We start from the raw sequence: 27,821 nt of genomic DNA, 5'->3' as shown, positions 1-27,821 counted from the left end.
ATCGCGCTGGCGCCGTCGGGGACGGGGCGGGGCTGGCGGCGGGGGCGGGGACCCGGAGCGGGAAGATGGCGGCGGCGCAGGAGGCGGACGGGGCTGGCAGCGCCGTGGTTGCGGCCGGGGGAGGCGGCTCCGGTCAGGTACGGAGGCCGAGAGGGGCCTGAGGGGTTCTTCCCCACCCGGGGGGCCTCCCACGGGGCGTGTCCTGCCCCTTTTCGCGGGACCTGGTGCAGTGGGGGCTCCTTGCCCAGAGGGACCTTGAGTACCGGGCCCAGGTGGGGCCGGGCAGCCCTGGAGGCCGGACAGTGCGGGGAGCGGGGCCCTGTTGCACGCCGGGTCCTCTGCACGCTCGCGCTGGGCGGCCACCAGGCTCTTTGCTCGAGCCGGGAGACAGTGGCGCGGAGGGGCGCAGACTTAAACCCAAGCGCCCTGGTTCTCTACTCTGCGATTCCAGACTCCAAGACCGTCCCTAAAGTGGACTGGCATTTAGGGTCTCCCTTGCAGTGCCTGGGATGTGGGCAACGACTGACTAAGTGGGAGTTTGCCATCTCTGGGGAAGTCAGGTAATCGTCGTGGGTAAGGGCACGGGATGTGAAGGCCGACAGTCCCACTTTACAGACGGGAATCCCAGGAAGAATGAGACTAAAGCGCTTGCAGAAGGTCACCCAGGTTGAGTTTGGGATCCATTCCGTGTAAAAGTGACCAGACATTGTTGACCCAGGGTGGTCAGGACTGGGATGGGTGTGCTTACAGCGTAAACTAATCCTGTTGGGGAGTTAGTCCAGGTACTGAGGACTTCTGATCCATTGCTGCCTCAACTAAACCAAAGCTGCAGAACATACTAGTTCAGGCATCCATCTTTCAGGCGAGTAGGGAATGGATGGAGTGACAGCAAGGTGCTGTCGACCCACCCACTGGGATGTCACTGACATGTGGGAGGCAGTGCAGGGGAGAGGAGTGCAGGTTGAGAGGGAAGAATGAAGCTGACTTTCTGTGTGACCTTGGACAAGTTCCTTGCCTTCTTTGGGCCTTCATTTCTCCAGTGGTAAGTGAAGGGGTTGCACAGGATGGTCAGCCATGTGATGGGGTATATATAGTGGGTCGGATATTGATAAGTGTCATAGACAGAGTAAAGCTGGGGAAGGGGATAAGTAGTGAGGGGTGGCTAAGAGGGTTGCAATTTAAACAAGGTAGTCTGGGAAGGCCTCTCTGAGGAGGTGACTTTTTTTTTTTTTTTTAAGATTGATTTATTTATTTGAGAGAGCAAGTACGAGAGCAACTAACTTGGGAAGGGGCAGAGGGAGGGAGAGAGAAACTTCAGCAGATTCTGCTCAGCATAGAACCCAACATGGGGCTGGGTGGCACGACCCTGAGATCATAAACTAAGCTGAAACCCAAGAGTCAGTTGCTTAACTGATAGGCCACCCAGGAGTCCCCTGAGGAAGCAATGTATGAACAAAAACTTGAAGGAGATGAGGGAGAGGGAGGCAGGCAGATATGGAGGAGTGGAAACCTCTTAGATAAAGGGAACAGCCTGTGCAAAGGCCCTAAGGTGACAGGTGCCTGGCTGTATGAAGGAACAGGGAGGAGGCTATGTGGCTGAAGCCAGTGAATGAGCAGAGAGGGGTGAGAGTAGAGAGGCAGGGAGGGGGCCAGGTGAGGCTAAGACTTGGGAGGCAACCTGAAGATTTTGCCTTTACTCCAAGGGAATTGGAAGCCACAGGAGAGTTACCTTTCTTTTGAAGTGTAACAGATCACACAACATTCACCTGTCATCAGTATGGAGACCAGTGGCGTTTACTGTGGTCATGCCAAACAACCATTGCCACTCGCCATCATCCAGTCCCCATCCCCTCAGAACCTTCCAGTTCCCTTTTGCAGCCACCCTGTCCCCAGCAGAGCTCCTTTTTATTACCGAGTAGCTTTCCATTGTATGGATACACCCTGCTCATTCATTGAGGGGCATCAGGGTTGTTTCTGGCTATTACCAGCAATGCCCCCGTGAGCATTTGTGCATAAACTTTTTTTTTTTTTTTTAAAGATTTTATTTATTTATTTGACAAACCGAGATCACAAGTAGGTAGAGAGGCAGGCAGAGAGAGACGGGGAAGCAGGCTCCCCGCGGAGCAGAGACCCTGATGCGGGGCTCCATCCCAGGATCCTGGGATCATGACCTGAGCTGAAGGCAGAGGCTTTAACCCACTGAGCCACCCAGGCGCCTCTGTGCGTGAGCTTTCGTGCATGTGTACAGTTCTCCTTTCTCTTGGGTGGAGACCTAGGAGCGGGGCCGCTGCTTCGTATGGCAGGTGCCCATTTCACTTTTTATTTTTATTTTCTTAAAAAATTGAAAAAAAATATTATTTGGGGGAGAGAGAGAGAGAGAGAGCGCACAAGCAGGGGGAGAAGCAGTTTCTCCGCTGAGCGAGGAGCCTGATGTGGGGCTCGATCCCGGGACTCTGGGATCACAACCTGAGCCGAAGTCAGACGCTTAACTGACTGAGCCTCCCAGGCATCCTGCACATTCTACTTTTTTTTTTTTTTTAAAGATTATTTATTTATTTATTTGACACAGAGAGATTACAAGCAGGCAGAGAGGCAGGCAGAGAGAGAGAGGAGGAAGCAGGCTCCCTGCTGAGCAGAGAGGCCGACGCGGGACTCGATCCCAGGACCCTGAGATCATGACCTGAGCTGAAGGCAGCGGCTCAACCCACTGAGCCACCCAGGCGCCCCCTGCACATTCTACTTTTTAGTTCTCTGCTGTATTTTTCAAAGTTGCAGCTCTTGTTTCCCCACCGGTAGTATACAGCCCATCCAGCTTCGCCAGCACTCATGATTGTCTATCATTTTGATTGCGGCCAGCATAGCAAAGTGCCTTTTCTCTGCAGTTTCCATTTATGTTTCTGTGGAAGGGTCTCCAGCCAGCTTGTCTGCCAGTGAGGGTAAGAACAGACCTCAGGGTCAACCAGAGGTGGGTTCAGATCCCGGTCTGGCCTCAGCTTCTGTTGCTTGATGGGAATCAGGTCAGACCTGCTGGAAGCTCTTTCTTGGTCCCTGGTGCTCCCAGTAGCAAGGCCAGCCCTGAATGAGGGGGCCCTGAGCCTGTTTCTGACCTTGCCTGCTCCCCAGCAACTGCTTCCCTGAATTTGTCCCTCTTCCAGCATGCTTTTCACCTAAATGTCAAAAATAGCTCCTCAGGCAGGCATCCGACTACCTGATCCAAAGTGGCTCCCCGTTCCCACCCCAGGAGCCATTCTCTGTTCCTGCATCTTTCCTCTGGGCACTTTCCCCCTGTTTACCAGTTTGAATGATCCTGTTGATGGTTCCATGGGTGTGTTTCCCTCTGGACCCTGAGCTCCAGGAGGGCAGGGCCCAGAGCTTTCTGGCCACTGCCTAGCACAGAGCCTGGCATACAGTAGGTGCTCAGGAAATCTTTTTGTCCACACACAAAGGAAATATTTTCTGTCTCTAACACACCAGTATTTTTACAACCTGGCTCTTGGGTGGGAGAGAGGAAGTGGCGTGCCCAAGATCTCACAGCCAGGAACTGCGGGACCCCAGAGCCCCCTACCTTTTACCATGGTGGTGTCCCTCACGTTGGGAGATGCAGAGACGAGCTCTTACTGGTGAAGGGGATGGGATGACAAATGCCAGAAGGAGTGGACTCCGGGCCGTGGTGGGGGGAGGCTAGGCAGTGGAGGCCTGGACCTGGGTGCCGGGGGCAAGCCCTTCAGGGAGCACATGTTGATTCCACAGAGCCCCTGCTCTGTGCTGGGTGGTGCTTCTGCCCAATGGTGACCATAACCGTCCTGGTCCTGCCTCTTGAAGGCTGAGCGGCGAGGGGACAGAGCTGAGGAAGAGGACAGGATTAGGAAGTAGCAGGTGCAAGGTGAGGGGCAGGAAGAACCTCCCCATCTCGGGCCCTTCCTGACATCATGAGATTCTTTGCTTCTGAGCTTCTGTTTCTGAGTGAAGGTTCTTCTTCTGGGAAGCCCTGCCTGACCTCCCTGGCCTCCCCGCCTCCTCGTCATCCTGCTGCCCTTTTCCTTCCTGAGTAACAGACAAGTGGGTTAGCCTCCCTGAGCCTCCATTTGCGTGGCTGCTGATTGGAGATGCTTATGGTTCTGGCCCCACAGGGCAGTGTGTGCTGTTTGTGGCAAGGACTTCTGTCGTGGCTCATACTCTGGCTGTGTTTATCTCTGTCTGTTTCCTGCTAGCTAGGAGCCCCTGGAGGGATGGGCCCTGCACAGGGCTGGCCACAGAGAAGGCCCTGTTTGCTTAGGGAAGCACCTCTCAGACAAACCCAAGGCTTACAGAACCTGGCCCTGGTCACCCTTCTGCATTATCCCCAGTAGACACCTTGCATCCTGAGCTCTAGCTTAAGGGAGCAGTGTGGACCGTCCTCACCACCAGACCATGTCTCTCTTCCTTTCTGTACTTGCTGCCTCCTCTGCGGTGTCCCCTTGTTACGTATTTTAGGCCTCAGCTCCAATGGTCCCTTCCTCCAGGAAGCCCTCCTTGACCTCAGATGTCCCTGCTAGGATCCTATATCCCCGCCCTCTCCACTCTGGATCATCCCTGTCTGGGGACTCTTGGGCTCCCCGACTGGACTGTGATCCCAAGGAGGGCAGCACAAGGCTGTCTTGGTCATTTCTGTGTCCCCAGCGCAGAGCTGGTTTTGGGGGAGTGTTTTTGTCTTGAAGGAATAAGATCCACCACCCTTCCTGGGTGACTTTACTCTTCATTCTCCAGTTACTGATCAAGGCACCTGCTCTGTGTGCTTAGCCCTGTGCTGGGCCTTGGCACGCAGTGGGGCCTCAGACAGCCCCTATGCCTCAGGTGGCACCTTCCCTCCTGACGCGTGTCTCTGTTTCCTGCAGGTGACCAGCAATGGCAGCATCGGGAGGGACCCGCCGGTGGAGACCCAGCCGCAGAACCCACCACCCCAGCCAGCACCCAACGCCTGGCAGGTCATCAAAGGCGTGCTGTTCAGGTGAGCACATAGCGGTTGGTTTTGTTCACTGAAAAAAAAATCAAGTCAGGGGACGCCTGGGTGGCGCAGTTGGTTAAACGACTGCCTCCGGCTCAGGGCGTGATCCTGGAGTCCCGGGATCGAGTCCCACATCGGGCTCCCAGCTCCATGGGGAGTCTGCTTCTCCCTCTGACCTTCTCCTCGCTCATGCTCTCTCTCACTGTCTCTCTCTCTCAAATAAATAAAATAAAATCTTAAAAAAAAAAAAAAAATCAAGTCAGGAAAGTTTGAAGAAGAAAAGGAAAAAGTCACTGGGATGAACCAGCACCCTGTTAGTGGAGATCTGTTTCTTTTTTTTTTTAATATGACAGAGTTTCTTGTTGTGACACTGTTGTGGGGTTTTGTTTGTTTTGTTTTGTTTTAAGATTTTATTTTTAAGTACTCTCTACACCCAACGTGGGGCTTGAACCCATGACCTCAAGGTCAAAAGTCCCATCCTCTACCAACTCAGCCAGCCGGGGGTCCCTAAAATACATATTAATTTGCTAGGGCTGCTGTAACAAATGGCTCAGGCTAGGAGCAGGGTTCAGGGGGACTTAAGCTACAGAAATTTATTTCCTCATGGTTCTGGAGGCTACAAGTCTGAGATCAAGGTGTCAGCATGTCTGGTTTCTTCTGAGGCCTCTGTCCTTGGTCTGTAGATGTCCATTTCCTATGTCCCTACATGGCCATTTCCTATGTCCCTACATGGCCTTCCACTGTGTGTGTCTGTGTCCTAGTCTCTTATAAGGACACCAGCCCACCCTAGTGGCCTCACTTAGCTTGAATCACCTCTTTAAATAATACAAATATAGTCACTGAAGTGCTCAGGGTTAGGACTTCCGCATATGAATTGGCCTGGGACGGGGGTCAGGGGGAGGGAACAGGGGCGCACACACAGTTTAGCCACAACCGTACATTACATAAAACCTTCCATTTTAAAACCTGTTTTTAAGTGCACAATTGTGCAACCATCACCACCACTCCATCTCCAGAACTTTCTCATCTCCCCAAACTGAAACTATGTCCATTGAGCACTTACCCTCCGTTTGCTTCCCTCCAGCCCCTGGTACCCACCATTCTACTTTCTGTCGCTATGAACTTGACTGTTCTACTTACTTCATATAACTGGAGTCCTACAGGCTGTGCATTCGTGCCTGGCTGTTGGTGATCTTTGTGTGTGTGCATTCAGATGGTTCTTCCCTGGGTCGTGGGAGCCAGGGCATGCCTTCTGGAAGCTCGGCCCTTGACTGAGGCCCTGGGGAGATGCTGGGTGGGTGTGGGGAGCTATACCTGAGGCTGAGTTCTGCCTCTGCTGGCCTGGACCTAGTGACAGTTCCCTTCTCTGCTCTGGGCCTTTTTTGCCCATCTGCAAAATGGACATTTCTTTGTCTGTCCAGAGATGTATTGTAGTGAAATGTTTTCAAGAGACAGACTGTGTGTTTAAGCAGGCTTTTCTTTTTTTTTCTTTTAAAGATTTTATTTATTTATTTGACAGAGAGAGAGGGAACACAAGCAGGGGGAGCGGGAGAGGGAGAAGCAGGCTTCCCGCTGAGCAGGGAGCCCGATGTGGGCCTTAATCCCAGGACCCTGGGATCATGACCTGAGCCAAAGGCAGATGCTTAATGACTGAGCCTCCCAGGCACCCCAGACTTTTTCTCTCCTTAGTTGTGAGGAATTTCTTGGCAGAGTTGTTTGTTTAATTAAGATTTTATTTAAATTCCAGTTAGTTGGGGCGCCTGGGCGGTTCAGTGGGTTAAGCCTCTGCCTTCGGCTCAGGTCATAGTCTGAGGATCTTGGAGTCGAGCCCTGCAACAGGCTGTCTGCCCGGCGGGGAGCCTGCTTCCCCTTCTCTCTGCCTGCTTCTCTGCCTACTTGTGATCTATGTCTGTCGGATAAATAAAAATCTTTAAAGATAAATTCATTCATTCATTCATTCATTCATTCATTCCCATTCGTTAACCTGCAGAGTATTCGTTCCAGATGTACCCTACAGTGACTCGCCAGTTCCATCCGTCAGCTGGTGCTCATCACAGGTGTGCTTGTGCACCTGTGACCCTCGACCCCGCCACCCGTTTCTCCCATCTCGCGCCCACCTCCCCCTGCTAACCAGCATGTGTTCTGTGTAATGAAGGGTCTGTTTCTTGGTTTGTCTCTCTTCCTCCCTCTCTTTTTGTTTTTTTCCTTTACCTGTTTGTTTTATTTCTTAAATGCCACAGAGGAGTGAAATCACGTGGTATTTGTCCTTCTCTGACTTACTTTGCTTAGCCTTGTACTCTAGTTCCATCCGTGTTTGGCATAGGGCCAGCTTTTGTTCTTTTTTATGGCTGAGTAATATTCCAGTGTGCGCTTACCTGCACGCATCACCTCTTTGTCCATTCATCCATCAGTTGGTGGACACCTGGGCTATTTCCAGAATTTCACTGTTGTAAATTCTGCTGTAAACATCAGGGTGCATGTATCCCTTTGAATCAGTATTTTTTTTTTTTTAAAGATTTTATTTATTTATTTGACAGAGAGAGATCATAAGTAGGCAGACAGAGAGAGAGGAGGAAGCAGGCTCCCCGCTGAGCAGAGAGCCCGATGTGGGACTCGATCCCAGGACCCTGAGATCATGACCTGAGCCGAAGGCAGCGGCTCAACCCACTGAGCCACCCAGGCGCCCCTATTTTTTTTTTTAAATATTTTATTTATTTATTTGTCAGAGAGAGAGCGAGCGAGAGCGAGCACAGGCAGACAGAGTGGAAGGCAGAGTCAGAGGGAGAAGCAGGCTCCCTGCGGAGCAAGGAGCCTGATGTGGGACTCGATCCCAGGATGCTGGGATCATGACCTGAGCCGAAGGCAGCTGCTTAACCAACTGAGCCACCCAGGTGTCCCTGAATCAGTATTTTTGTATTCTTTGGGTAAATACCTGGTAGCGCCATTGCTGGGTCTACGATAGTTCTGTTTTTAGTTTTTGGGGGACCCTCCGTGCTGTTGTGCACGTGGCTGTTGCCGTGTCCTTTCCCACCAGCGGAGCAAGAGGGTTCCTTTTCCTCCACATCCTTGCACAGCCAAGTTGTTTAAAGGAGCCCTCCCCTTGGCTAGGATGGCCTCACATGGCCGTAGCTTGCCACCAGGGTGCCTGGGAGATGTGGTCTTTATTCTGGGAAACCTCGTACCCTGCTGAAAGCAGGAATTTTGTTCCCGAGGAAGAAGAGGGTGGTTTGGGTGGCCAACTATGTGTCTCCTCTAGGCTGTCTTACTTGTTTGGTTTTTTTTTTCCCCCTAAACTTATAAATTTATGAATAATACACACTTATTATAGAGAGTAAAATCAAAGAATACAGATACATAGAAAGAAGAAAGTAACAGAGAAGTGCTGCAGATCGGGGGCCGTCCCATGAGCATGCACGTGCAGTTTGCCTCCAGTGTGATTGTAGATGGTTGCTCACAGACAGTTGTTCAGAAGAGAGAAAAACCGAGAACAGCCTGCTTGTCCACACCGGAGGATCAGCTCCAGAAATGGGGGAGGGGGGATGCTGTGGAAGTGCCTGCTAGAGTCCGACGTTGAGTAGGAGCGCAGGTCTGTTCCGACATCTCAGTCCCCCCACCTCGGAACTGTGTGTGCAGGTGGGCTGATGGTCCCTCTTGTGTCTGAGTTTCCATCTTGAGTTCAGAATCCTGCCAGTTAGCTCGCAGATCACGAAGGGATGCTGTGAGGCTCTGGTATCTGCTCAGAATTCGCCATGATCACTTTTGTTGTTGATGTTAAAAAAAAAACCTTAGAAAATTACAAAGAGAAACAGCTGGAGAAAAAAAACACAACAGCCCACCATCCCAGATGCAGTCAGCCCTCACAGTTTGGTGTGGGCCATGCCCACCGGCCCGGCGTCCTCCAGTGGTGCTACCCAGGACGCGAAATTCCTCAGTGTTCCGCCCGGACTCTTGGGCGCCATGCCTGACATGTTCCAACCTTCTTCCACGGCGGGGCATCTGTTCCCTCTCCCTTCTCTGTTCCACTCTCCCCCGCCACGTCCAGTAAGCACCTGGAGTTTTCTTACCTATCAGTTTCGTTTCTTTCTTTTTTTTTTTTTTTTTCCATGCTCCAAGCAGCTGCGGATAAAGATTATTTTTATCTTTCTCTTCACTTTTACATAAGAGCAGCCTGTTTTACACAGTTCTGCTCCTTGATTTTTTCTCATTAACAGTATATCTTAGAAATCTTTCCACATCAGTACATAAGGGCACTTCCTTCTGATAGACATTTTTAATACACTTCCAACGGAGGCTCATTTCCTCCCTTAGAACCAGGCTGCATCGAGCATCCGCCTGGCTGGGGGCCCGGAGACCATCTTGTCTGGCACTCTGAAAGTGGGGCTCAGGGTTTGTTTTCAGGGGCCTGGGAACTCTACAAAGCTTCGAGTAGCTTGCGTGAGAATGGCCTTTTTGGGGGAGAGAGGGTGGAGTCTGGGATTCACCACCTCTTCGTGGTACACCCCTGGTTACCTGGCGTGGGGGATGGGACGGGAACCGGGTGGGAAAATGGATGAGATGGGAAAGTGTTCATTCTGTCTTTTTATCTATTTAACATCTTTCTGAGCCCGGGAACGTAGGATACCTAGGTGGGGTGGGACAGAAGATCGAAAGTCTTTTTTTGCTGAGCCAGGAAGTTGAAAGCATTAGGGGAGTGCCAGTTCCCCTATAGGCCTGTTGTCAGAGGGTAGGGCTTCCTGGCCTGGAATGTGTGGATAGAGGCATGTGGCCATGTGCCGTCTGAGAGGATCCACAAAACTGGGGGCATGTAGGTACACACAGGTGCTCTTCAGGGAACTGGGGATCTGGAATCCCTAAAAGACATCTGGTCCCGTCAGCTTTGTTTTACACATGGGGACCCAGAAGCCCAGAGGGAGTGGGACTCCCGCAGGCCACACACTAAGCCAGGGCCAGGCTGCCACTGGGTGCCCTTGCTCCCACACCCTCCCTTGGCGTATGTACTAAAATGGGAGCCTCTCTCGGAGGTGGAGGGTTCCCTTGAGATTACTAGTTCCAGACCTTCCTCAGCCGTGTGTATCAGGGACTTCTTGGGGAGGCAGCAGATGGCTCAGCAGGGCCATGGCCCCTGAGACCCCAGACCCCAGGGCTCCAGAGCGTCTACAGGACAAGATGAGTTCCTGTGCCTGATCCTGCCCCTCCGTGTGGTTTGGGATCCACCTACACTAGAATTCCCTTGTAGTATTTTTCCATTCCGGAGAGTTTGTCTGCATCTTTTCCTGTGATGAAACACTTCAAAAGTACTTATGAGTGTGTACCAGGCTTCGTTCTAGACGGCACATACTTATCATGGGTGCATATGTGTATGTACTTAGATAGAGATACAGATAGCCATCCACGTATTTAATGCTTATGAACAACCCCATGAGGTAGATGGTGTCATTATTCCCATTTTAACTGGGGAGGAAACGGAGCTCTGGAGAGGTTAAGAGTCTTGTCACACAGTTGACAGGAGGCAGAGCTGGGCTTCAGGACCACATACAGCAGCTTAGAGGCCGAGCACTCAACCTCAGCTGTATTGCTTCTCATAGTAATTAATAAGTACTCGTCTAATTTAGTAATTACATAGCAGGATGTGTCTGAGTGACCTGAATTAACGCAATAGCAGTTTTTTATTTCTCTCTCATGTACTATTCTGGACTTAAACCAGGATTCTGCAGTTTTCTGAAACCCAGATTCTTTCCTGCTTTTTGTTTGACCTTCGCTGGGTTTTACCCCTTAGCTGCATGGCCTAAGATGGCTGCTGAAGATCCAGTCATCACATCTGCCTTCTAGGAGGGAAGAAGAAATCAAGGAGGCATGCTCTGTCTCTTTTAAGGATACTTTTCCAAAGCCCAGCACAATACATGGTGTTTACATCTTATTGGCCAGGACTTCACCCTGTGTCCACTCCTAGCTCTAAACAAGGCTGGCAGCATCCATCTGGGGTCTCCTTGCACCAGGTTCAAGGCTCTGGCTGTGACTACCTGGTGCCTCCCGGGGAGGACTAGGTCCTGCCTGCGTCCCCTAGTCCTGGGTGTGGTACCACGTGGGGTCTTAGCTTCTTGTATGGTAGCTCTCTAGTTACCCGATGTGGGCCCTCGGCTAACATTTCTGTTACCCGTCAACACACCTAGCAAATGTCCTCAGACACAAAAAAGAAACTTCTTTCTACTTTTTTGGTTCCAGTCTTCTCTTCAATTTTTACCTGGTAAATCTATAGTTTTGTCTATTTAGTGTTTTTAGGAATACGTACTTATATATACTCATGTGTAAACTTTTTTTTTTTTTTAAGATTTTATTTATTTATTTGACAGACAGAGATCACAAGTAGGCAGAGAAGCAGGCAGAGAGAGAGGAGGAAGCAGGCTCCCCGCCGCGCAGAGAGCCCGATGCGGGGCTCGATCCCAGGACCCTGGGATCATGACCTGAGCCAAAGGCAGAGGCTTTAACCCACTGAGCCACCCAGGCGCCACTACTCATGTGTAAACTTGATAAAGAACGTACATGAGAACGTATTTGAGCGGAATATAATCTTATTATAGCAGGATATAGAAATGTTGATATGTTCTTAGTATATTCATTTTTACTAAGTTTTTCCACTTGGTGGTTTCCCTTTTTTTTTCTTTTTAAGATTTTTTTATTGATTTATTTTGATAGAGAGCGTGCAGGTGCGCGTAAGTAGTCAGAGCGGCGGGTAGAGGGAGAGAGAAAAGCAGGCTTCCCACTGAACAGGAAGCCTGATGTGGGGCTCAATTCCAGGACCCCAGGATCATGACCTGAGCCGAAGATAGACTGTTAACGGACTGAGCCCCCCAGACGCCCCGTCCAGTTGATTGTTTTCAACAGGAGTGTTGGTCTGAATAGCCTAGGCCAATATTAACCACAGATTGGGACTAACCCTTTACTTCCTAGCCCCCTTCTCAAGCGTTCAGTTGATTTGAAGTCCTAAAATGTTGCTCTCAAAGGTGCTGCGCCTCTAAAATGCTGAGATTCCAGATCCTTGGCGTTCTCTGGCTTTGGGATTCCCGGGGCTTGGCATACTAGGTTTCCTAGGTCCGAGGTTGGAAGGTCTGAGTCTTGCAGCCCTGTGACCACCGGGGGCTTCTGGGGGACTCACAGGGCAGGGGTCTGTGTGAAATCGGGGACGGCACCCCAGGCATGGCGTCTGGGGGCATCTTGTCTTCTCACCTGCCTGGTGACTGCCTTCTTAGGGGCCCTCCCTCCTTGGTCGCCAGCCCCGGGTTAGGCCCCCGGTGTGTGCTGTGTAAGAAGGAGGTCGGGTGGGCCCACGCTGGAAAGAAAAGGTACGGGCCTCACCGTTTGCTCTGCTCACCTCTGCAGGATCTTCATCATCTGGGTCATCAGCAGCTGGTTCCGCCGAGGGCCGGCCCCTCAGGACCAGTCGGGCCCTGGAGGAGCCCCGCGCGTCGCCAGCCGCAACCTGTTCCCCAAAGACACTTTAATGGTAACCGCTGGCTGGGAGGCCAGACTCGGGAGACAACTGTGTAGGGGAGGGTGTTAGGGGGTGACGTGGGCCGTTGGGACGGACCGGTCCCTGGTCGCTGTCAGCTGGGCACAGGTCCGGGCTTGAGGAGCTCTGGATCTGTCCTTAGCCCCTGAGACCGGTGTCATTCTAGCAGCACCCTGAGGAGAAAGTAAATTCTTTCTTCAGGTTTGTGGGGAAGAGGGGCAGAAAAGGGTTCACTCAGTTGTTGAAAAACTGTCTAACAGCATCCTCATGTATTTTATTTCCAAAGTACGTTCAGGTCTTAAAAGTTGCACAGGGAGAAGAAGAAAACAAGTTGCCCGGGCGGTGTGCAGGGACGGGAAGGGAAGGAGTGGGGGAGAGAGAGAGTGGGGAGCCAGGCAGAGCAGCCCCGGAGAGCGAGAAGAGGGAGGTGCATGCTGTCCTGCCAGGTCCCAAGGGGCCAGGGCTTGGGGTTCAAGAGCCCCCGCAGTGAGTGCCCAGACCCCAGTAATCGAGACTTCTGCGTCTCGCTTCTCTGGAGCTCTGGGAACCCCGACTGCACAGCATGCCGGTTGAGGGGGTGACCACTGCTCAGAGAGGCTGTCCGCGGGCCTTTGGGGCTCTGTTCAGAGACGGCCACGGGCGCCTGAGAAGGGAGGGTGCTGAGGGCTGGCTCTCCATTCCCCCGGCTTTTCCGGAGTCCATTAACCCCCTCACAGCTCTCACAGCTCTCTGGGCGTTCTCCGTAAGCCTGCAGAGCTCCGACCAAGCAGGCTGTAAGAGAAGGAAGAAGACCTTTCAAGACTTGATCCCTTCTGACCCCAAATTCTACCTTTGTTTTGTTGTTTTTAAAGTAAAAACAGTGGGGCTCGAATTCAGTTTGCATGCCCTACCGACCAAGCCCATTCGGTGCCGAGCCCGATTTCTAACTAGCAGGCCGGTCATCCTTCCGGTGTTATTTTGCTCACAAATGCCACAGACTCAGACCAGGACAGCCGTGGTGGGGGGTGGAGGAAAGAGACATTGGGTTCTCTGCTGTTCTTCCCCGGCCCCCTCTCCATTCCCCGCACACAATTGGTCATCTTAGTGTGCTGACCACTGCCCCGGCTCTTGGTCTGCTCGCTGTTCGGCTGCCGTCTGAGGCCCTCAGCAGCAGCCCTGAGCTCCTTCCCTGCCCCGCTCCCCTTCCCACAGAACCTGCACGTGTACATCTCCGAGCACGAGCACTTTACAGACTTTAACGCCACGTCAGCGCTCTTCTGGGAGCAGCATGACCTCGTGTACGGCGACTGGACTAGCGGCGAGAACTCTGACGGCTGCTACGAGCACTTCGCCGAGCTCGACATCCCACAGGTGCAGGCGGCTCCCGGGCTTGGGCTCCAGGGCTGTGCTGCTCCTGCTGGAGGACCTCTTCTTGAACCGGCTTCTGGTCCTGCAGCTTGAGTTTGGGCTCTCAGCCTGGCGCTGCTGCCGTTCCCATGCTGTGTGACCACAGGGAGGCCCCGGAGGTCTCTGGGCCTTGGCCTTCCCATCTGAGAAATATAAATAGGGTTGTAATTGGCCTCGGATCCTCCCAGCTACCTCCAAGGGCATGTAAACCTGTGCTTTAAACCAGGAAAGGATTAGGAACTGACCTTGGGGGTGGACCAGGCAGCCCTGTTTGAAAGTAGTAGTTAATACCGATGGAGCACTTACTGTGTAGGGCATCAAGCTAGGCCGACCGGTGGGAACCTCCCTGCTGCCTTAGGAAGTGGCCCCTATCCTCTGTGACTGACTGATAAGGAAACTGAAGTACTGAGAGCTTGGGTGACATAAAAGGTAAGAGATCTTAAGAGGGATTTGAACTCAGGTGCTCTGGACTCTGGCATCCCCAGGCTCAAATCCTGCCTCCTACAGGAAGCCTTCCTTGACAGTCAAGCTCAGGCAGTGGGTCCTCTCTGGACTTCTGCATCTAGGCCTTTGCCCTCTGGGTTGTCACTCCCAGAGCTGGTTTGGTCACCGTTGTGTCCCCATCTCTGCTCAGCATAGGACCAGTACATCAGCAAATACACCAGTCATTGAATGTGATGAATCAGTGGGTGTTGATATCTCTTTGGGGCTACCCTCTCATGCACTTCTCCCCAGCAGGTCTTCTTCTCGGCCCCTGGGACAGGGGGCATGTGTGCTCCATCTGGGTTCCTAGAAGCAGGGTCTGGGCTCCCGTCTTTCTGAGGCAGGTGGGATAACTCTGCCCAGAGCGGTTCCACCGAGACTTCCGGCCAGCCTCTAGAGCCCTCCCTGAGATGTGGTCCCAGGAAGGGTAGCAAGTTGGATGGTGGAAGCCGTTCCTAAGCATGCCATTCTATCCCCCCATCCCAGCTTTGGGGTGGGAGGTGGCTCATTTGTGGCTGATTTTAATTCACTATTTGCATTTCCCATGAGGAGCCACAGAGGAAGCACCAGGTTTGGTCAGAAGTGAAAGGGCGGGAGGGCGGGGGGTGGAGCCCGGCCAGAGCCTTTCCCGGGGTTTCTGTGGGAAAACCAAGGCAGGCAGGGGAAACAACTTAGGACTGGCTCCTTCGGATGTCAGATGTCAGTGGGCTGTCAGCTAGAGGGGTGGTCTCCAGCTGCATGTACCCTGTCCTGGGTGATTTAGGGAAGCTTAGTGTATAAGAGTTTTTAGATCAAGAGAGTAGGTGGAGTGTGGGCTTGGGATTGTCTGGTTTGCATTCGAAAGGTGTTCAAAGGCAGGTGAGTTGTTAATAGGAATTCGGGACCCTGGAAGGGGCAAGTCTCCCCAGCCAACTAAGAACCCCTCCTCCCTCCCCCAACCCCATCACCCCTCCACACACACTGTCCCAGGGTGTTAAAACAGTAAAATATACAAAATATGAGCACAGAGGTGGGCTTAAAAGGCAGGGAAGTGAGGGGGACGAGTAAATCCAAGTTCTGAATGGAGCTCCAACAGAGGCCTCTGATTGTCCTTGGCTGTCCCCTTGGGGCCTCTGGCAAGTGGCCACCCTCTTGGCTTTCCTCATCTGTAACAGGTGGGGGTGAGACTAGTCCTGGTCCCGGGGAGATAGTAGGTGACAGGCACAGGCAGAGCGGGCGACACAGATGGGGAGAGGCAGAGCCGCACAGGAGCCCCACAGACTGGGTTCATACCCTCTCATTCACCATGTTACACAATCCCTGTGTGAGGCCTGTGGCCTCGTCTGGAAAACGGGGGTCGTCACACCACGCGAAGTGTCAGGCTTATGTGCGTCAGTTACACACACGTGAGCGCCCTGGGTTTGAGGGGGACCACCTAAAGTGCCTGGAGCGGGGCCCTGGCCTTCATTTTACTGTCGAGTGGGGTGATGACTGGCGTTTATCGACCTCCTGGGTGCTCTCAGATAGTCTTCCCGGTGCTGCTTACCTGCAGCACACAGGCAGGCGTGGAGGCCCAGCTGGGCGAGGTGGAGCCTGGGGTTCCCACAGCCAGAGTGTGCTCCTGCCGGGACTGTCTCGGCAGGTCTGACGTGAGCAGTTTGCTCTAGGTCACTCAGCTCCACGGCCCACCCACGCGCTCAGTCCCGGGGAGCCCGGGGTGGTGAGGCTGCGGGGCCTAGTGCCGGGAGGGGCTTCAGCGTGTCTTTTCTCCCCACTGGCCCGCCTTGCAGAGCGTGCAGCAGAATGGTTCCATCTACATCCACGTCTACTTCACCAAGAGTGGCTTCCACCCAGACCCCCGGCAGAAGGCCCTCTACCGCCGGCTCGCCACGGTCCACATGTCACGGAGTAAGCACCCTTGCTGTGCGGCAGGGACCCCACCCCTCACCCCCGCTCCGTGCCAGGTCCACCAGGGCAGGTGGGAGGCCCTGGCCCAGGGAGGCTGGGGTCGGTGGGCTGGGCTCGAGCCCCATCTACCTTCTGTGCCTCTATGGACACCTGTGCGTGGACCGGAGAGGAGGCAAAGAGCAGGCAGAGAAAGGGACTATTGAGGGGCAGGGGACAGTGTTCCTAGAAGAGTGGGTCCAGCTCGTGCTCGCTGCTGGGCCTGTTCTTAGCAGACACTCAAGGATGGTCTGTGAAGGAACAACAGAAGGAGTGCGCAGGGCAGACAGGAGGGCCTTGGCCCTGCTGGATCCCGTGTGAGGTCTGTAAATGCGTCTGTGTCACCCCGGACCACGCAAACAGGAGCTTCACAAATGCGCCGCCCTCGGGGGGCCTTGTGCGGTGGAGCCTGGCTCCCAGGTGGCCCGTTCGGCGCGTCCCCTGTGAGGGCACTATGAGGGCTGTACAGCCAGACGAGGTCCGCCCTTCTCTCTCTGGCTGGCTACCTGGCCATCCCGACGGCGAGCACAAACCCCAGGGACTGAGCGACCCCAGGAAGCCTTGGGTCAGGCGAACCGTTTGTGACCTCTGATGTGGCCCAGCAGCGACCGGGGGTTTTCTCTGCCCAGAGCGTCGCGTTCCATTTCATCTGTTCTTGAACAGCCATGGTTCAAAATTCAACTAATTCAACAAGACTGTGCAAGTCCTCAGTCTCCTGTTCACCCCTCGCCTCCCTCTGCTGCCCCACCCCCCACAGCCATCGCCCTCAAGCTCCCTCGCTGTTTCTCTCCTGCGTAACCTCCGGAGCTCCCCCAGACCAGCCCGTACTGCAGTTGCTTGGTTTTTCAGTTTGATGTATTTTCTCTGGACTTTCCCCTTTGGAAGAGAGAACCCCAACCCAGGAAGGCAATTTTGAGGAGCTAAATATTCAGTGTTTAGGTGCTTTGGAGCACGTGGCTTATTGGCTTTGGAGTCCTTTTCCCCTTCCAGTCCAACTTCTTGTTTGGATCAGTCGTGGTTGTATGCTTTTCCTCCCTCTTTGTCCTTGAGTCCACTGTCTCCTGACTGGCAGCCCTGGGGGATCTCTCTCCATGCTTGCGTTTCAGCAGATCTAGAGACTCAATCAGCGACTCCCTCAGAAAGTTCCCGTTGCCCCGCCACGAATCCCGTATGCCCGCCTCGCTTTTGTTTCCTTGTGCCTGGGGATTTAGTTCCCATCCCTCTGGCTGTTTCTGTGCGGGGCCTCTGCTTGGGTGGGTTAGGCCTTCCCTAATTTCGGGGGTATAAAAATATCCCAAAGGATGATAATTTTTTTGTTGTCCTCTGTAGTGGACAAAAAAAACAGTTGGTGAACCTATATCAGCCTCCATGGCTGGTCTGGAAAAGTCCCCTGTGTGTGCTGAGCCCTGTTGTATGAGCGTGTCTGTGGGCTGTGATCTCTGGGATGATCTGCCCAGCTGGCATCTGTTGGCGGGGTCTGTAGGCAGAGGCGAGCACAGGCAAGTGTGGTTTGCACGGGTAGTCCACAGCCACGGTCCCGTGAGCGGTGTGGAGCCGGGATCCTGCTTAAATGTGCCTGACGCCTCAGAGGTTGCCTTGGCCGTGACCCAGGGGAGCGGCTGCTCACTGGCATCCCATGTACCCCCGGTCGACGCCACTGTTCTCTTCTGTGGTTCGGCCTTTGGTGAGCATGGTCTGTAGCAAGGCGTGGTTGAGGTCACAGCTATGGTCAGTGTGACACATGTTGACGTGGTCTGCAAAGGAGGATCTGCAGCCCCCAGATCCAAAAAGCCCACTAGGATCCTCCAGGCCACCTCCTTCCATTTCTCAGTTGGGACCTCTTGGAGCAGGACGTGAAGAGACTTCTAGCTGGCCACACGCCGAGTCCAGAGGGAAGAACGAGAATATGGGATTAGAGGAGCCCCGTTTCTCCCCAAAGGGCCCGTAGTCAGTGCCTCGAGCAGCATGGTCCCATAGATACAACGCCAGCCCCGCACATCCATTTTGGACTCTAGTTAGTGGCCATTGAAGTCAACATGTTGTCATTTCAACACATAATCAGTGTAAAAAATTAGCAAGATACCTTACATTCTTCTTTGCATTAAGTTTCGAAGTCCACTGTATGTTTCCCCTCACAGCAGATCTTGGTTCGGACTAGCCACATGGTCAGTGTCCGTAGCCTCATGGGGCCACGACTTTACTGGCTGGTATAGTTCTAGAAGCTGTAACTGAGAAAAGGTGATTCTTCCCCCTGACAGAAATCAGGTCCACTTCATGTTACAATCCAGTCTGAATGCTCCCCAGTTGTAGAATGTTCTCCACTTGAGCCAAAGCCTCTCTGCCCCTGGGTCTGGGCTGCGTACAGCTCCTCCCTTCCCCAGACAGCCTCTCCCAGGTGTGGAACAGCAGCAGAGTGCGTCCCCCTGCAAGGTTTCCTCCAGGATGCCCACCCTCTGGTGTTTCCTATGCTCCCCGGAGGTGGGGGCAAGGTCTCGCATGAACAAACATGGTAGAAGTGTGGGGGGTAGCATTCATGTTAACAAGAAAGACCAACACGCCCTGGGCTGAAACTGAAGCCTAGTTCCCGGAAGCATTTTTGAACTTGAGCTCATCCATAGACTCCAAAAGCCCCGAGTCCTGGTTCTGGGTTGGGGGTTGGTGGGAGGGATCTGGGCCCTGTGGTTTGCGGAAATGTGACGGGGACCCTGGGAAGCTGCCTGGCCGTGCTCTTCACAGTGGTCCTGCCAAGAGGGGGCGGTGCTTTGAACCCCCCTCCCCAGAGGAAGGACTAAAGCTCAGGGAAGTGACCTACTCACCAGCGTCCCTCAGGGAGACAGAGCCAGGATGTGACCCTGGAGCCCCTGCTCCTGGCCAGCTCCCTTTCCCATTTCCCCACCTCTCCCGGCCCCAGAGGCCTTGGTTCATCTTCGCGTAAGGAAGAGCTGAAAAGTACCAGGCCAGGGTGGTGGAGGGGAGATGGGACATAAGCAAGTACTGGCCTCCTTTTCCTGGCAGGTGTTGGTTGGCAGGGTGGCGGGGAGCCTGTAGTCCACCTGGCCCCCGCAAGAGGAAGTGCGGCACACTCCTGGCTCAGGAGTCACTGTGTGGTATTTCTCACATTGGTGGCTCGGGCCTTGTCCAGAGCTGTCCCCAGTTCTGTTATTCATGGGTTCTACTTGTCAGTCGTGGGCAGACTGGAGCGGGCAGAGAGCAGACAAGCCAGCTGATGGGAGGCGAACTTGCGTCCGGGATAAAAAGTGGAGAGGGCTGGGGCACTGGGCAGCTCAGTGGGTTAAGCCTCTGCTTAGGTCGTGATCTCAGGGTCCTGGGATCGAGCCCCACATCGGGCTCTCTGCTCAGCAGGAGCCTGCTTCCTCTTCTCTCTCTGCCTGCCTCTCTGCCTGCCTGTGAACTCTGTCTGTCAAATAAATAAATAAAATATTTTAAAAAAAAAAGTGGTGAGGGAGATGGAAGTGGTGAGTGGGGTGGGCAGGGAAGCCTGCAGAAGAGGAGCAGTTCATCAGGGACCGGAGGGCTTTGAGGGAGCCCACTGGGAAGGTTCTGGCCATGGTGGATGCATGCCAGGGAGATGGAGCCACACCTCCAAAGGCCCAGGGCTGGCAGATTTGAAGAAGGAGGTGGGCGAAGAAGGATAGCAGTCAGTGGGGCCGTGGTGAGCATCGCAGATGCCCTGCTTGGGGAGCGGGAGCCTTCTGGGCTTCTGGAGCAGCAGGACGTGAGCAGACACTTTGTTTAAGAGAATGGTTGTTTGTATGGAAAGCAGGTCGTGGGGACAAGAGTGGCCACTAGGAGTCTGGTGAGGACTGTGGCTGTTGGGAGAGGGACGCCATGGCTGGCCCGCGGTGGGGCCCCATTGGTTGGAGGAGTGGTTGGAGGTGAGTCGCGTGTTGCGGGCTCTCCCTTGAATGGCCGATGGAGTGTTTGGAGCAGATTCTGGAGAGAGGAGATGCCAGGTTTTTGCCTGGGGCTGTTGGGCAGGTGTTGGTGTCCCTGCCAAGATGGTGAAACGGTTGGGATAAGGTCCGAGAGGGCTGCTCAGGCTCTCCGGCTCCTGTTGCTGTCCCCTTGTTTTGGGGTGCAAGAGTGCAGCCAGGAGATGAGCGAGTAGCTGGTGCCAGCTCTCCTGCCTGCCCTCTTGACTCCACCTCCCTCCCACAGTGATCAACAAATACAAGCGCCGGCGATTCCAGAAAACCAAGAACCTGTTAACGGGAGAGACAGAAGCTGACCCAGAAATGATCAAGGTGAATGTGAGCGGGGCTGCGGGGCCTTGGGCAAGCGTCTGGGCCCTTCACAGCCCCGCAGCCAGCCCCCAGGGTCCCCCTTGGACGCTGCCACTGAGCAAAGCCGCTGTGGAGGCTGGGTCAGGCTGCCTCACCGGCAGGGGCGCACTCTCTCTGGAAGCTGGGTGGGAATCCGGGCCAACTCTCAGCACAGGGCGGCTCCGGGCGAGGGCGTGGCAGCCAGCAGCCATGCAGCAGGTGCTTAGGTGCTTCCCAACAGCCCCGGGCGAGAAGGTCCTGTCACTGTTTCCATCTTCAGACAAGGAGACTTGGCCCAAGTGTCACATCCAGGATGCGGTGGGCCCAGAGCAGGAATCCTGCGTGGCAGGCGGGTGGGGGGGGGTTGCCGGGCTGTGAGCCTGTGCTGGCACTGAGAGCCTTCCTTCCTCCTCGGTGAGGGGAGGGACGGGACGGGAGGCGTGGCCCCCAAGCACAGGCGGCATGTGGGTCCCACATCTGTGCTGTCATGAGGCTGGGCTTCGCAGCCTGGCATGTGACCCCGTCCACATCCTTGGGCCTCAGTGTCCTGCTCTGTTAGGTGGCTGTGGGGAGGGTGTGGGGAGATGCTGTGGAGGCCGGCCTGGGGATCATCTGGGGTAAGCCCTTGGCCGGCTGTCACTGTGGGGCAACCGTCACTGTGGGGGTTGCCCTTCTGCTATTGTAATGTCACGGGAGCCCATAGGGAGAAGCGGGAAGGTGCCTCGGAGGCCTCCCTCCCCCAACCCCGCCTCACCCCATCTTCCCTCAGAGGGCTGAGGACTATGGGCCCGTGGAGGTGATCTCCCACTGGCATCCCAACATCACCATCAACATCGTGGACGACCACACGCCGTGGGTGAAGGGCAGCGTGCCACCGCCTCTGGACCAGTGTGAGCCCCACCCCCCTGGGCCCCAGCCCTGACTCCCTGTGCGATCTGCCTGGGTCTCTACCACTCCCAGGCTCCCTGCCTGTTCCCCTCCTGCCCCCCTGGCACTCCTCTGTTTCTCCTCCCCATCCTGTCCTTCCCGGTGACCTCCCCCCTGACCCCCGGGTGCCTAAACCCATCCTCTGGCCAGTCTCACCTGGCCCATGAGCTGTGGCTGACTTTGGAAGTCAGGACGGCGTCCCTGAGAAACCTGGATTCCTAACTTCTTTTAAAAAACCCTGATAATGGGGACGCCTGGGTGGCTCAGTTCGTTAAGTGGCTGCCTTCGGCTCAGGTCATGATCCCAGCGTCCTGGGATCGAGTCCCACATCGGGCTCCTTGCTTGGCGGGGAGCCTGCTTCTCCCTCTGCCTCTGCCCGCCACTCTGTCTGCCTGTGCTTGCTCTCGCTTCTCTCTCTATGACAAATAAATAAATAAATAATCTTTAAAAAAAAAAAAAAACAACCCTGATATGTGGCCATTGCAGGGCAGCTGTGGGTTGGAGCCGAGCCACAGACAGCCCCTTCAGGTGGGGCCTGTCTGGCCCTCTCTACCCTGTCCCCTCCATGGAGGTCAAGCAGCTCTTCAGCTCCCTATGGTGTAGCTGAGAGGCATCCCCTGTTCTCTGATCTCTGTCAGAAGTCCCCAGGGACATCTGAATCTGCCACCTTTGGCCTTGGAGGCCCAAGGGATGTCTCCACCCACTTGGGTGCCAAGCGGCCTCCGGCCCTGCTGAAAGGTGCCCCTGCCCCACGTGCCCGCAGATGTGAAGTTCGACGCCGTGAGTGGGGACTACTACCCCATCATCTACTTCAACGACTACTGGAACTTGCAGAAGGACTACTATCCCATCAACGAGAGCCTGGCCAGCCTGCCGCTCCGTGTCTCCTTCTGCCCACTCTCGCTCTGGCGCTGGCAGCTCTACGCCGCCCAGAGCACCAAGTCGCCCTGGAACTTCCTGGGGGACGAGCTGTATGAGCAGTCAGATGAGGAGCAGGACTCGGTGAAGGTGAGGCTGGACGGGGGCTTTCCAGCCCCTTCCTGGGCTGCACGAGGGGAAGGGGAAGTGGCCCGCCAGCAGCCTGGGGACCTCCAGCCCAACCTCCCTGCCCAGTTTCACAACCTCCCGGGCCCCCTCCCCACAGCAGGCCCCGGCTGGCTCTGGCGGTCCTGTCTCTGAGGCTTTCTGGGGACCTCCTTGTCATCTTTGTCATGACTTTTCTATCAGCTCAGCCAGGTCTTCAGGTTTAGAGCTGCATCCCTGTCCCACCCCAGCCTGTCTCCACCCCAGCCTGTGTCCTTGACCCTGGGCTCTGACTTCGAGTCTTGGCTCTCTCTGCTGCGTCCTTGAATATCGTCTGTTCCCACCTTTCTATTGGCCTGTGACTGTGATCTGGAGACTCGTCTGTGGCTCCCTGAGCTTGTTTTCGGGGCTGAGTTTCCAGTCCTCACCCTAGCTGTCTCTTCATCTGTCTCCGTCACCCTGCCTCTCGCCCTGTCACTGTCTCTCCACCTCCCCACCCACCCCCCGCCTGTCTGCACAGCACTCGCCCGGCCCTCCGTGCCCCAGGCCTCAGGGCCTCTGGGATCCATGGGAAGGAGAATGGGGCTGGCTAATGAAGGTGCCACAGTGGTCAGCTCTGGGCAAGGGCACAGCCGTGCTCACGGGCCTCGCCCCCCACCCCCACCTCCAGGTCGCGCTCCTAGAGACCAACCCCTACCTGTTGGCGCTCACCATCGTCGTGTCCATCGTGCACAGTGTCTTTGAGTTCCTGGCCTTCAAGAACGGTAGGGTGGGACCCTGGGGCCAATGGGAGGCCATGGGGGGCTGGGGATAGGAGGGTGGGGGGTGGGGCTTGCCCTCTATGTGGGGTCTCTCAGCCCCACTCTCCAGAGGACTGAGAAGCTGGGGAAGGTAATGGCCCTGAAACTCCCAGCCCAGAAATTCCCATCCTGCGGGTGTGGTGCCAGGGAAGGAGCTGGCTTGCTGCTCTGGCAGAGGCCGGGATAGCGCCACCAGGAAGCAGGGCCGGGGAACTCCAAGGCTGCGATCAACCAGGGAAGCCCCCGAGCTGCTCCTGCTGCCCTGCACAGCAGGCTTTTCTTTGGGGGAGGCCCCTCAAGGTTGAGTGCATGGGGCCCACCTGAGTGGGGTGGTGACAGCCCTGCCCCCAAAAGGCCCCTCGGTTGCAGAGGCCAGCAGTGCTGATGGCCAGCATTTGAGGGGGGCCTGGCCAAGTGCCAGGCATTTTTCTTAGCGTCCTCGTGGGTCAGCCTGTGGCGTCCCCATGGCCCCGGCCCCACGAGGAAGCCTGTCATTGCTTCTGTGCTTGCAGGTGAGGAAGTGGAGACTCAGAGAGGCTGGGTAACTTGCCCACAGTCTCTCAGCTCCCAAGTGACAGAACCAGAATTGGGACCCAGGAGGGGGCTCCGACACCCACTTTCCCCCTCTAAGCCTGTGTGGGCCACTGCGTCCTTCCCTCGAGAGGCACGGGTCTCCGGGAGGCCTGTTGCCCTACAGCTTGTGCGAGCAGCAGCCTGCATGGGTGTTGGCATTATTAAGACAATGCTGCTGCGATCGAGCATTGCCTTCCAGAAGTTGTTAACATCCAACCTGGACAGTAGGCGGTGCTGCCCACTGGGAGGGAGGGAGTTGTTAGCTGGGCCTGGCCACGCCTGCTGACTTCCAGCCAGGTCGCCTGCGGTCCCACTTCCTCCTGAGAGATAAGGGCACAGAGGGTACCGTCCCTTGCCCGAGGTCACCCAGTGGGGGCCTGGGCCGCTGGTGCCTTTACACCCTGTGCTTGTTGCCTCCCTGGTCTGAGGCAGGACTCCTATCTACCAGCCTCCAACAGAACTCCATCTCCAGATCCATTCTTCCCAGTCAGGACTTGGCGGGGGGGCTCTAGGAGTGTCCCCCTGAGGTCTCCTCAGGGCTTGATGGTCTGATAGGGGGTGAGGCAAGCCTGCCGAGTGTGTCAGAGCTCTGGAATCAGAGTGGGTGGGTGGCCTTGCACGCGTCGCAGAGCCAGCTCTGTGTGACCCTGGGCCTGGCTTCACTTCCATAAGGCAGGCATCGTGGTAGGCCGGCCACCATGGCCGCGGGAGTCGGACAGCACTGGTACCCGCTTTGGCCCACAGGAGGCCAGGGCTCAGAGAGGGATTGCCTGGCCCTGTGGGTGGGGTTCCACCAGGGGTATGGGAAGGAGGTCTGGTTGGGGACCAGACGTCAGGACCTTATCTGCACCCCAGGAGTGTCTGAGGTCCTTCTGGATTTCAGAATGGTGGGCTGGAGTAGCTGGTCTCGGAAGTGCACGTCCCAGAGCCTCCTGTCCAAGGGAGCATGGCACCAGGTGGACAGCCTGGTTCTGGGGTCGTGCACACCTGGCTCATTCAGATCCTGCCAGGGCGGGCTCCGCAACCTGAGGAATGGGGCTTCCTTGTCCAGACTCTGCTTCTGGCGTGTGGCAAGCACAGGACATGGCAGGGGCAACCGTCCCTGTCCCTGTCCTTGCAGCCACCATCCTGTCGACTGCTCTGGGTGGCACCTGTGAGGCAAAGACTCTTCATGGAAGGGGATGGTGGTGTGCACCCTACCCCCTTGGCAGACCCAGCACCATGTTGGGGTTCTGAGGAGGACGGGACCTGAGGGAGCTGCGGGAGGGACTCGGAGGTGCCCCAGCTCGGCTTCACCCCAACCCTTGCGCAGATATCCAGTTTTGGAATAGCCGGCAATCTCTGGAGGGCCTGTCCGTGCGCTCTGTCTTCTTCGGCGTTTTCCAGTCTTTCGTGGTCCTTCTCTATATCCTGGACAACGAGACCAACTTCGTGGTCCAGGTCAGCGTCTTCATCGGGGTCCTCATCGACCTCTGGAAGATCACCAAGGTCATGGACGTCCGGGTAAGGCCGGGCCACTGTGCTGTTGTGGGGGCCGCTGGGGGCTTGGAATGGGGGTTGTCTGCCCCAGTCAGACCCTGGAGCTGGCCCCTGGGGGTTTCCCAATGCCTGTCGCACTCCCAGGACCAAGGGGATTTTCGCACCAGGGGATTTTTTGGGTCGCTCGTGGGGCAGGGGAACTGGGAACAGTGAGGAAGGGCAGGGGCTGGAGCTGGCGTGGGAGTGTGAGCCAGGGTGGCAGCTGACCACAGCCTCCCTCCCTATCTGCAGCTGGACCGGGAGCACAAAGTGGCAGGACTCTTTCCCCGCCCAACCTTCAAAGACAAGTCCACGTACATCGAGTCCTCGACCAAAGTATATGATGATGTGAGTGTCCCCTACAGTGGGCCCCTGGGAGGGTCTCCAAGCACCCACACATCCCAGACCAGGAGAGGGGCAGTGGGTGGGGTCCGAGGCATCTGCCTGCCGACTGCTGGGCCCGTCCATTCTTTATGGCCTGGGTCACACCCTCCAGGGTTCCGGGCCTGCCGTGTATACTTCCTGTCCCAAGTTCAGAGTTCCCAGGGCCACCTGGAAATTCCCCTGGTCTGGCCTGCCAGACCAGGTGTGGGTGGGTGAGGGTGGGAAGTAGGGGTGCCAACCCCACCCTTGTGCCCCACAGATGGCGTTCCGGTACCTGTCGTGGATCCTCTTCCCGCTCCTGGGCTGCTATGCGGTCTACAGCCTCCTGTACTTGGAGCACAAGGGCTGGTACTCCTGGGTGCTCAGCATGCTCTATGGCTTCCTGCTGACCTTTGGTGAGCAGCCCCCCGCCACGCTCGGCCCTCCTGCATGGGCCAGACTCAGCAGCACATGTTCCCTGGTCCACACTGGGTCACGCAGGGGGCCAGCTGGGGTCCTGTCAGCCTGGCTCTGTCCTCCTCATGCTCCTGGTCCCATGCGGGAGAGACCTATCCCCAGACAGGGATGACCCCGGGTGGGCAGGGGTGGCAAGTGAGGAGCCTCGGAGGGGTGCCCGGCCTAGTGGGCTGGGGAGGACTTCCATGAGGCCGTGCGTAGTACATTTCAGTCATTGTCCTCAGGGCCCCTTCAGAGTAGATGAGCCTACAGGAATGTTGCAGCACGTGGCAAGTGCCATGAGGGGCTGAAGTTAAGGGGGTTGGGGAGACCTCTCTCGGGAGATAGTATGCACATCGAGGCCCAAAAGATGCCTGGGGGGGCTGGTGAGGCAGCGGCGGTAAGATGTGCCTGGGCGCGGGAGCGGCTGGGCGGCCAGGGCAGCGCCGGAGGACAGCACAGGGACAGAGACCGGATGTGCAGTCAGAGAGGTTGGGGGTCAGGGCACCCCTTCCTCTGCTCATGGGGCTCCTGCCATCATCACCGCAGGCTTCATCACCATGACCCCGCAGCTCTTCATCAACTATAAGCTCAAATCCGTGGCCCACCTGCCCTGGCGCATGCTTACCTACAAGGCCCTCAACACCTTCATCGATGACCTGTTTGCCTTTGTCATCAAGATGCCCGTCATGTACCGGATAGGCTGCCTGCGGGACGGTGAGGGCTGCGGGGCGAGGGGGGTGCCCGCTCTGGCCTCGGGGCTCAGTCCTGGGCTGCCGGGCAGGCCCCTTCCCTTCACACAGCCCCCCTTGCCCCGCCCCCAGATGTGGTCTTCTTCATCTACCTCTACCAACGGTGGATCTACCGCGTCGACCCCACGCGGGTGAATGAGTTTGGCATGAGTGGCGAGGCCCCGACGGCAGCCGCCCCTGTGGCCGAGGCCCCAACGGCAGCAGCAGCAGCAGGGGCCCTCCCACCCCCACCCGCCCCCGCCCCCGCCCCCATCACAACCGCTGCCGCCGCCAGGGAGGAGGCCTCTACGCCCCTGCCCACCAAGCCCACCCCAGGGGCCAGCTGCGCCAGCGAGCCCCAGGAAGCCCCTCCAAAGCCAGCAGAGGACAAGAAAAGGGATTAGCCGCCCCTGGTCCTTCTCTTCCGCTCCGGCTCCTGGTGACCATCACCCCTCCTCCTGCTGCCCCGGCCCCCTTCGCCTCCCCTCCCTGTCGCCCTTTCCCTGGACAGATCGGGCCAGGGCGGCAGGAGGCCCCCCTCGGGCGGGAGCCCAGCGTGTGTCGCAGGGGCCGGGGCAGGCCAGGGCATGTTGTCTGTGGAGGCACCGTCTGTCCGTATGTTCCTCTGTGTTTCTAGCCATCTCACCCTGCCTGCCCAGCACCATTGGGAATCATGGTGAAGCGACGTGGCGCTGCCGAGATGGGGGGGCCCGGCGGGGGAGCGGCTGGGGCCCCTATGTGGGACGCCCATGGCCATTTGTCATCTTGTCCCTTGTCCCCTGGCCACGCCCCTCCTCCCAGACCACCGCCCTTTAACACAGTCTGGATTTAATAAATTCATATGGGTGTTTAACTTAAAACTCA

At 56.1% G+C, this 27,821-nt stretch overlaps 1 protein-coding gene across 2 annotated transcripts; it reads left to right on the top strand.

The window, feature by feature from the left end:
• The first annotated feature begins 57 nt into the window (after nucleotides 1-57).
• CLPTM1 (CLPTM1 regulator of GABA type A receptor forward trafficking) lies at nucleotides 58-27,821 on the top strand. Of its 2 annotated transcripts, none has more exons than XM_044257145.1 (14): nucleotides 58-137; nucleotides 4,875-4,987; nucleotides 12,362-12,485; nucleotides 13,683-13,841; nucleotides 16,130-16,247; nucleotides 20,463-20,548; nucleotides 21,336-21,456; nucleotides 22,257-22,501; nucleotides 23,187-23,280; nucleotides 25,202-25,392; nucleotides 25,660-25,755; nucleotides 26,051-26,186; nucleotides 26,776-26,943; nucleotides 27,051-27,821. In XM_044257145.1, the coding sequence occupies exons 1-14, from the start codon at nucleotides 66-68 to the stop codon at nucleotides 27,359-27,361; spliced, it is 2,034 nt and encodes a 677-aa protein (XP_044113080.1). In that variant the 5' UTR covers nucleotides 58-65; the 3' UTR covers nucleotides 27,362-27,821. The 2 variants fall into 2 exon arrangements, with proteins under 2 accessions (XP_044113080.1, XP_044113079.1); XM_044257144.1 differs by lacking the exon at nucleotides 58-137 and adding an exon at nucleotides 859-1,042.

Source organism: Neovison vison, chromosome 7, assembly GCF_020171115.1.
Source record: "Neovison vison isolate M4711 chromosome 7, ASM_NN_V1, whole genome shotgun sequence".
NCBI classification, from domain to species: domain Eukaryota; kingdom Metazoa; phylum Chordata; class Mammalia; order Carnivora; family Mustelidae; genus Neogale; species Neogale vison.
This window is presented reverse-complemented; position numbering and strand designations above follow the sequence as displayed.

Coding starts and splice junctions, on each gene's coding strand:
- CLPTM1 (XM_044257144.1), top strand. CDS start 917: ATGTCACTGACATGTGGGAGGCAGTGCAGGGGAGAGGAGTGCAGGTTG. Junction 1,043..4,874: donor GGGCCTTCATTTCTCCAGTG/GTAAGTGAAGGG, acceptor TGTTTCCTGCAG/GTGACCAGCAATGGCAGCAT. Junction 4,988..12,361: donor ATCAAAGGCGTGCTGTTCAG/GTGAGCACATAG, acceptor TCACCTCTGCAG/GATCTTCATCATCTGGGTCA.